The sequence below is a fragment of the Myotis brandtii genome, unplaced genomic scaffold (genome assembly GCF_000412655.1).
Source record: "Myotis brandtii unplaced genomic scaffold, ASM41265v1 scaffold220, whole genome shotgun sequence".
Lineage (NCBI taxonomy): Eukaryota > Metazoa > Chordata > Mammalia > Chiroptera > Vespertilionidae > Myotis > Myotis brandtii.
Window position 1 is genome coordinate 259,649 of NW_005358250.1, and position 8,695 is coordinate 268,343.

Sequence of the window (8,695 nt, forward strand, 5' to 3'; positions counted from 1 at the left end):
CCTCGGCCTCTCAGAAGCGCTACCGCCGCCTGCAGAACTGGGTCTACAACGTGCTGGAGCGACCCCGCGGCTGGGCCTTCGTCTACCACGTCTTCATGTGAGTTTTCCGACCCGCGCCCCTGGCCTTACCCCGCGCTCTTGCTCCGCCCGGCGCCTGCGGGAGCCTGGACTCCCCTGGGTCCGCCGCCAGACCCTGGCTCCGCCTTCTGTCCCCCACCCCCACGGCCGACCCTCATTTTCACCCCGTCCCCCAGGCCTGAGCTCCATGACTGATCCCCCCAGCCTGACCCTAACCCCCAATCTCCAAGCCTTGATCCCGACTTCACTCTCTTCTGACCTCCCCCACCGCAACTCCTTATTTCCATCTTGACCTCCACCCCCTGCTCCTCTGTCCCCGGTCCTCCCACATGCAGTTTCTTGTCCGTCATCCTCTCTGCAATCTGGAGCCACTACAGTGGGGCTCCCCTTTCCTCGTCCTCACCTCTGTCTCCACGTCCCAGACACAAAGAGGGCCCTTTGGCCCCCACACACTTCTGTCACCTTCTCCCCAGCTCTGTCACTACAGTGGACTCCCACCTGGGCTCCCCTTGGAGATGCCCCTCTCCAGAGAAGGTGTCCACCCTATCCCAGGGCAGGCTCCCCATTATAGGTGTTTTGGGGGTCCCGGTGAGCACCCCAGCCCTGACATTCATGTGTGCTGTCTGACTTATCTGAGTCTTCACTCAGTCTCCCCACCACCCTCAACTTCCCAGCAGCAGCAGCAGCAGGCTGCCCTGTCTGCCTGCGGCCTGGCTGGCCAGCCTGCCCAGCTCACTGGCCGCTGCACCAGGCCTGGCTCTGGGCACCCCAGGGGAAAAAGAAAGAGGAGAGGGGTAGGTTTGGAAACACTGACGCCGTGCCTCCCTCCTCCCCCTTCACCAGCTCCTACAACTTTCAAAAACACTGACCCCTCTTGGATGTAAAGAGTGAATTTTGGCAGCTCAGAGCTCAGTCTTGGGGGACGGCCTGGCTGGCCGGGAACATGAGAGGCCCCACCGATATCAGTTGAAGGGCCGGGCCTGGCTCTGGGACGCTGGGAGGTGCCGGAGAGAGACCTCCGGTTCCTGGAAAATGTGCAGCTGTTAATCCCTTCTTACTGCCCCAGAGAGCACCCTTTGGTCCTGGGGTCTCCTGAGGGGTCTCCTTGCCTGTCCTCCTGACTTCTGACAGTTCTGCCTGCCTGGCTTCCCTCTGCCAGCCTGAGTTTCCACCTGTGTGCGAACTGGCCTGTCCTTCATCTCTCCACCTAACTGTGCGGCAGTCCTTCTCCTCCTCTGTTTCCATCCCTCTGTTGACCTGTCCAGTTATCTGTGTGCCTGTCTGCCCACCTGTCCATCTGCCTGTCCACCTGATTATCTCATTCTTCTACTTGTCCGTTTCCATCATTTTTTGGTCTGTCTTCCTTCCTGTCCGTGCTTGCCTGCCTCTGCGCAGTCCTAACCGGGCTCACAGAATTTCAAAGGTGGAGGGGAGAAATGCTGGCAATGGATCCCCTGTCCGCAGGGAGGGGAGAGGAAGCTGACCCTCAGCCAGTAAGCTCTGGGGGTGGCAGCCTTGGCTTCGTGCAGCGACCCTGCTAGGCTAGGCCCGGGGCAGGGAGTTAAGATTGCAGAGGACCTGAGGTTAGACTCAGGGTCAGGGTCAGGGTCAGGGTCAGGGTCAGGAGTAGCCTGACTCCCAGTGCCCACTGGGAGGCCTCGGATGAATATCTTTGCTGCCGAGAGAGCTGTTGGAGTGATGGAGGTTCTGTGCTGGGATACGAGAGATGGTGGGGTTGGGGGTGAGGGCAGGGACTGCTAGTAAGAGTGGCTGCATTCTGGTGCCCTTGCCCACAATGCAGCCTGGGATGCCCAAGAAAGGTGAGGTACTCCACAGAGAGTGCACCCTCCGCAGGCTCCTCTTGGGAGATGACATTTTCCAAGCCATGGCTGGGCCTGGGGAGGCCAATAGGGACTGAGGTGGGGTCCTTAGTCACCAGGCCTTGTCTCTCAGCCCTCACAAGGGCACTGAAGGCGAAGGAAGCGCCTCATGTCCCCCAGCCAGCCACTGTCTTCACCTCCTCTGGAAGGGCTTCTCCTTCCTCTCTAGGAGCTAAATCCGCTGGTACCTTTGCCCCACATCCTGCCTTACTGGATGCCAGGAATGCCCTGGCCAGGGGCATGCTTGTTCTGACCACTTGTCTCCAGGAGCCCAGAGCTGAGGCATCTCTTAGGAGTTCTAGGGGAGGAAATGCGCTGAGATCTCAGGGAGTTGGTCACCTGCCTTAGAGATCAAAGGAGTTGGGGGGTCAGCAGCCCCACCTCTTGCATGCTGTGTGATCTTGGGTTGATCACTGGGCCTCTCTGAGCTTTAGAACTCTAGGCCCGTGGTCGGCAAACTGCGGCTCGTGAGCCACATGGCGGCTCTTTGGCCCCTTGAGTGTGGCTCTTCCTAAGCCTTAGGAGTACCCTAATTAAGTTAATAACAATGTACCTACCTATATAGTTTAAGTTTAAAAAATTTGGCTCTCAAAGGAAATTTCAATCGTGTACTGTTGATATTTGGCTCTGTTGACTAATGAGTTTGCCGACCACTGCTCTAGGCCATCAAAGCAGGTGGCAACCCCAGCCTTGTGGCCTCCCTCTTGGACGAGGTAATGGGTGGGAAAGAGCCTGTTGGAGCCTGAGGGATGGGTGTTCTTCAAGAGCTTCAGAGGGGGGGTTTCTCAGTCACTCATGGCTGGGTCTTGGGTGAGCAGGAAGTGCTTCCTGCTGTTGAACGTTTAGCCCTACGGGGACAGTTTTGGTCAAATCCTTCCCCCTTCCCCGGTGACCCTCAGAGGCAGCCCAAGTGAGAGGAGTCCGGTGGTCACAGCTAGCTGACCCCCTTCCAGAGCCTCTGGCCCTGTAGGAGGGGCCCAACAGAAAAGCCTGGAAGAGAAGAGCAGAGGAAGGAGGGAGTTGGGATGAGCTGGGTCCATTCACCCCAGGAGACACCTCCCTCACACCTGCTGGCCAGGTCCCACTGGGCCCCACAGACCTGCAGCTTTTCTGGCACCGAGGTGTGGGAGATTGCCCAGAGGACAAGTCCCGAGTCCACCTCTGCTCCCAGCAGCTGCGGCTCGGGGAAGTGGGAACCGCTGACTCCTGTCTTCTCCGTAGTGAGGTCTAGAATGAGGGATGGCTGGCCCCTCTCCGAGCTCTTCCTCCTCTCGGTAGGCCCTTAGTCCTGTCACCAAGCCCCTGCCTCCTCCCTGTACCCCAGTCCCTGATTTAAGCCCTCAACCCTTCCCAGGCCCTCCTTCTCTCTGAATTTTGAGCAATAGCACATCGCTGCCCATGATGCTTTCCACGCTGTCGGAGGAATGCTCGCCTTGCCGCACCCTGTCAAGGGCCACCGCGGCTTCCCTTTGGAAGTTAGAGGCTGAAAGGGGCTTGGATGGAGCACAGCCCCATATGCCCCATCTTCCCCGAGCCCCTGTGAGACTCTGCTGCTCCCAGCCCCCAGCGGCCCAGCAGACTTTCTCTATGTGAAGGTTTACGCTCTGTAAACATCCTCCCATCCTCCGTCAGCCTTGTCCCTGGGGTCAAAAGCTGTGGGAATGGGGAGGAGAGGAGGTGGTGGCTGCTCCTGGGCCCTCAGACTCCTAATCCCGGCCCACCAAAGCTCTTCCCGACCATCTGTAGAGGCACGTCACCTGGGTTGGAAATAATCCCAGCAAAGTACCCACAGCCCTCAGGCATCCCTGCCAGGTGGGTCCTCACATGCTTATGAGAAAACTGAGGCTCTGGAGGTCACAGTCGCACAGTAAGTCGGTGGCAGATACAGGACCAGACCCGAAAGCTCCCGATTCCCTGTCCAGGACCTGCCCTGCTCCCTGCCGCCGCCTGGGTTGGCTCTTGAAGTCTTGGGTCCTGCAACAGGGCTGAGGCGGGGCGGTTATCCTCCTCGTTTTCAGGCAAGGAAACAGGCTCAGGAGAAGTCTCCCCGTGCGCTTGGAGGAGCCCAGCACAGGACTGGGTCTGACTGGGAGCTGTCTTTCTCCTGCACCTCAGCTGCAGCAGCACCCCACCTCCGGGCTCCTCAGGAGCAGCACTCCCGTGTCATTCGTCCTTCTGTCCCCAGCACCCAGTCCACAGGAGGCAGGTTGTGGCAGGATTTTGTGGAATTGAGTGGAAACCGCCCAGCTTCGGCCAAGGCAATCACACTTTTGCTGCGCAAGGCTTTGCGCACACACCTATCCCTCCGACACACCCGTCCGTCTGTCTCATGCACTGCAACCTGAACAGGCACAGCTGCTCCCATTTTTTCATGGACGTCACACACGTACTTGGGTCCGTGGCCCTCGCCTGGACTTTTAGAACAGAACAGAGTTGGCCCCTTCCTTGGGTGTGTTGCCTTCCCCTGTCCACACGGCAGGGCTGCCCTGCCGCCACCTGGGTTGGCTCTTGAAGTTTGGACTGCAATCTCTGACGGAGTGTGGAGCACCAGCTCTGTGCTGGGCACCGTGCTCACTGCTCTCCATCAACCGCTTCATGCGTCCTCCGCCAGGGCTGAGTGGGTGCGGTTATCCTCACCTTGCGGGGCTGTGTATGCATCTGCCTCGGACCATGCGGGAGCAGCGTGGCTGGCTTCCTAGAACTCTGCTGGCCTGTGCTCCTCCCCAAGGGCCCTCTGAGAGCCTCTGTCCAGCCCTGGGGTGGGCTGGTGGGGGTGCCAAGGCACAGAAAGGGGCAGACACTTAGCTGAGGTCACACTTGGTGGTCAGGGTAGAACAGTGCGAGGAACCCAGGCCTTCTGCCTCCCAGATCAGGACTTTTGATAATAAGTTTTCTCACCCCAATCTATGGAGAAGACTGATGTTCCAAGAACTGGGCCTCGTGATGGGGAAGGTCTCGGAGTGTGACCCAAACTCCAGTTTTGTGCTGCTGTTTCTCAGTCCCTGACCTTTTGTTTGGTCTGTGTAAGAAAGGGCGAGTGAAGGGACCATCCTGCCAACCTTCTAGCCTTTTCCCTCTCCCTTACACCCCTTTGCTCCCCCCTTCGTGAGTTCTACTTTGGGGATCCCTGGAGCAGGTTAGACCTCTCATTGTGGGTCACCCCACCCCAGCTCCGTAGTACATTCATCCTTTCCATTGGGGAAGCCCTGCTGAATGTCTGACTTCAGTCCCTCCTGCTGCAGAAGCCTCTGTTCTCAGAAGGTTGGAGCCAAGAGCCTTTCAAGAGGTGATTATTCTTGGGCCGATGGCAGCACCTTGAGTGGGTGATTAATGGAAGGTTCTCTGAGCCGGTCAAGGGAGCAGAAAACACAGGGAGCAGGGAGAGAGCAAGGCTTGCAGGTCCCTAAGGCCCTGCCCCTCTCCCCACCCCCAGAGGGAGGCCAAGCCGGAATGTCCCTGGCTGGAAGTTTTCTCACTCCCTTCTTCCCCTGCACCCACATGGGTGGGTCCTTGGCCCTCTGTGGGCTAGGGGGCCCAGCAGGGAATTCTGTGTGTCTGGCCTGGGGGCAGCCCCTCATTTTGCCCCTGCTGTGGGATTTGTGGGGCTGGAGTGGAGGAAGAGGAGGGACTTACCATTTCTCCAGAGACTGTCCTGCTGGGGGTTAAGAGCATGGGGTCCGAGTCTGACAGATCTGGGTTCATTTCTGGTTCTACCCTTAGTAGTTATGTGCCCTTGGGCAAGTTACTTAACCTCTCTGAGCCTCCGTTTTCTCATCTGAAAAATGGGAATGATAATAGCCGCTTCTAGGATTGTCAGAGCTAAATGAGTTAAAGCGCCTGACACAAATGTTCGCCACCATCATCATCTCCATTGTTATCGTAGTTATGATTGTCATTCCCTTCCCGGGCAGAGGTCTGCCGGTGTCCTTGGCTCAGCACAGTGAGGCGAGTGTCTGGGTGTGCGGGAGAGAGTAGGAGCTGAGCGCTGGGCGAGCAGCTGTCCGTGGGAAGCCTGGGGATGCGGCTTTGTGGGACTTCTGAGGAGCATCTAGAATGTGCCACGCTTGATACCAGGCGGGCGTGATTATTACCCTAATTTCACACTTGAGGAAAGCAAGGCTGGTGAGTGGTCCTCACCCACCTGCCCAAGGTCACACAGCTAGTGAATGGCGGCACCAGGACTCCAACCTGGGACCTTAGGACTTTATTCATTCGCGCCTTCCTTCATGTGACAAATATAGTTAAAGAGCATTCACTGTGTACCAGGCCTGGGGAGGCAGAGGGAGGTAGACCATGCGTGGGCCCTGCCTGGGAGGGGGGAGGGGCGCAGCGAGGACGCTGCTGAGCCACTCCTGCCTTCTCTCCCAGGCACTTGCAGAGAGGTCCGGGCGTGGGCGTGAGCATGTCTGTGTGTACGGGGAGGAGCGTGTATGTGAGAGTCACTGTGAGGCCAAGGTGTGGGCCTCATTGTCAGATTGTGCAGCTAGCGTGGCCCCAGGGAGGTGGAAGTGGAGCCTTGATGCTCGGGGACAGCCAGGGACCCCTGGGAGAAGAGGGAAACCCCCACTCTCTCCTGAGCAGAGCATCCTGGGGAATGGGGCCCGGGAACCCCGAAGGAGATTTAGGGATCTCAGTCCCAACACTTACTGAAAAGGTGCCCCCTCTACCCCAACCCCCAGCCTCACTATCCCCTCTGTCAAGTGGGATAAACAGGGGAGTGGACGCTCAGGGCTGCGGGCACAGAGGGACTCTGGATGAATGGGAGCAGACGCTGCCCCCCTCTTGTAGGATTGGGGGTAGGGAGTTCTTTCAGCACCTTCTTCCTGGCTTCCTCGGAGACAGGGCAATACTAAGAAGCGCACCCAGAGGGCTGCCTGCCCTCCACCCCCGACTCTGAGGTTTTGGGAGAGGATGCAGGTCAGACCTCTGAGATCCCCCAGAAAGGCCCCCACCCCCCAGGACTCCAGGCTTTCTGGGCAACTCTGTCCCCAGGGCAGGATCTGTGTGCCCTGGGGGTTGGCACCTGGGAGGTGAGGAAGGAGGGGCAGCCCCAGGCAGCAGACTAATTGGGCTGGGAATCCGTGGGCAGCGCCTGAGGGAGGGAAGGAGGCAAAGGGAGCAGGGAGCTCAGCGATTCCTTCTCTCTTCCCTCCCTTCTGGAGATTTGGGTGGCAGTGGGTGGAGTGGGGTCAACCCCAATCCCTGCAGGAAAATCTGGGGCACTTTATTCTGAGACTCCTTGGACATCTAGGGCAGGATGGTAGGACAGGGGGAAAGCTGGCTGGAAATAAATGGACTGAAGTTCCCACTGAAGCAAAAGGGATGGAGGTCAGACAGCAGGAGGGACTGCCCAATAACCAGGAGGTAGAGTGAGATTCCCTGGGGTACTCTTTCCAAAACTTGGGGGCTCATGTCCAGCTGGACTGGACAAGAGCTACTCTGATAATTGTCCCCATGAAGCAAGTGGCACCCTTCCCTTACACTATGAAGGATGGAGAGTAGATAGAGCCTCCCAGGGAGAGGGAGAGGAACGGGTCAGATCAAGCACTTGGCTTTGGCGGGGGGGGGAGCACAGGCTGCCTCCCCTCCACCCTTTCTTCCCTGTCCTCCTCCCTGGGAGCCTCAGCCCGTCCAGGTCATCGTCTTTGGGTTTATTTTTTGCTGGGCTCGGCCGTCCCCAGGGAGGGGAGGGGGTAGGGAGAAAAGGAGGGGAGAAGGAACAGCTTTGTCAGCACAATCCCCGGAGCCTCTGCTCTTGCCCTCCTTGGCCTGGCTGCCACCCTCTTCAGGAGGGACCAGTCCCTGGGCACAATGGGGACCCACACCCCTGTGGGACCTCCTTCCTTCAGGCAGGACCAGCAGGTCGGGAGTAGGCCTCTCTCCCCTCACCCCTTTTCCATTCGTACTGCTGCAGAGCACAGAGCCAGAGGGGCCTCCGAGCCGAAGCAGAGCCACGGCTTTATTTCACAGATGGGGAAACTGAGGCCAGGAAAAAGGACACAGCATGCATGGGGCTTCTCCACCTCCCCTGCTCATGCTGGACTAGCCGAGAACCCAGGAAAGCTGCCTCCCGCTTCCGCCCTGATCTCCGCGGGAAGGGGAGCCCCTGACTTCATTCACTCATCCAGTTCTCTCCTCTGGGATTGGTGGCAGTCTGCCGGGAGAGACAGGAGATGGGGGAGGAGAGTGTGGCGCAGGGATGGCGGAGGGAGGGAGGGAGGCTCACCTGGGGATGCCCTCATGGCCCACGGAGGGTGTCAGCCCCTCCCCCCACGCCCTTCAGCCTCCTTTTTTGTTAAAAAATATTAGCCCTAATTTACAGATAGACAAATTAGGGCCCGTGGTTAACATAGTAATAAGTTGTATAGAAGGGATTCAAACCCAGAATCCCCTGGGCTCCCCATTCTCAAACACGCTCTTCCCTTGACACTGGTCAACTTGTCTCTTTGGCTCTTGCCATTCAGTTCTGTCAGCAACTCTGCCTGCCCTTCCTGCCCCATGAATGCTGGGGCTCCTCGGGCCTCTGCCCTGGGTCCTCCTCTCTCTGAAGTTTCCACGGAGGGGGTTCTCGTACACTCCTGTGACATCCGGGGTCACCTCTGTGATGACAGCCTCCCTCTCTGCAGTTTCCTCCCTGAGCTTTACCCTGTAGCTGCCTGTGGACACCTCACCTCCTCACCCCCCTTCCTCAAAGTCAGCATCTCTTTCCAACTCCCTCCTCCCCGCCCCCCCCCTCA

The 8,695-nt window shown here is 58.4% G+C and overlaps 1 protein-coding gene across 1 annotated transcript in view; it reads left to right on the forward strand.

Moving 5' to 3' along the window:
* Positions 1-2: 2 nt before the first annotated feature.
* Positions 3-8,695, forward strand: part of KCNQ4 (potassium channel, voltage gated KQT-like subfamily Q, member 4) — a gene marked incomplete at its 5' end in the record, with an annotated part of 56,329 nt that continues 47,636 nt past the window's right edge. The window contains one exon of the mRNA XM_014539506.1: positions 3-97. Coding sequence (XP_014394992.1) covers positions 3-97 — 95 coding nt within the window. The remainder of the gene's footprint in view (positions 98-8,695) is intronic.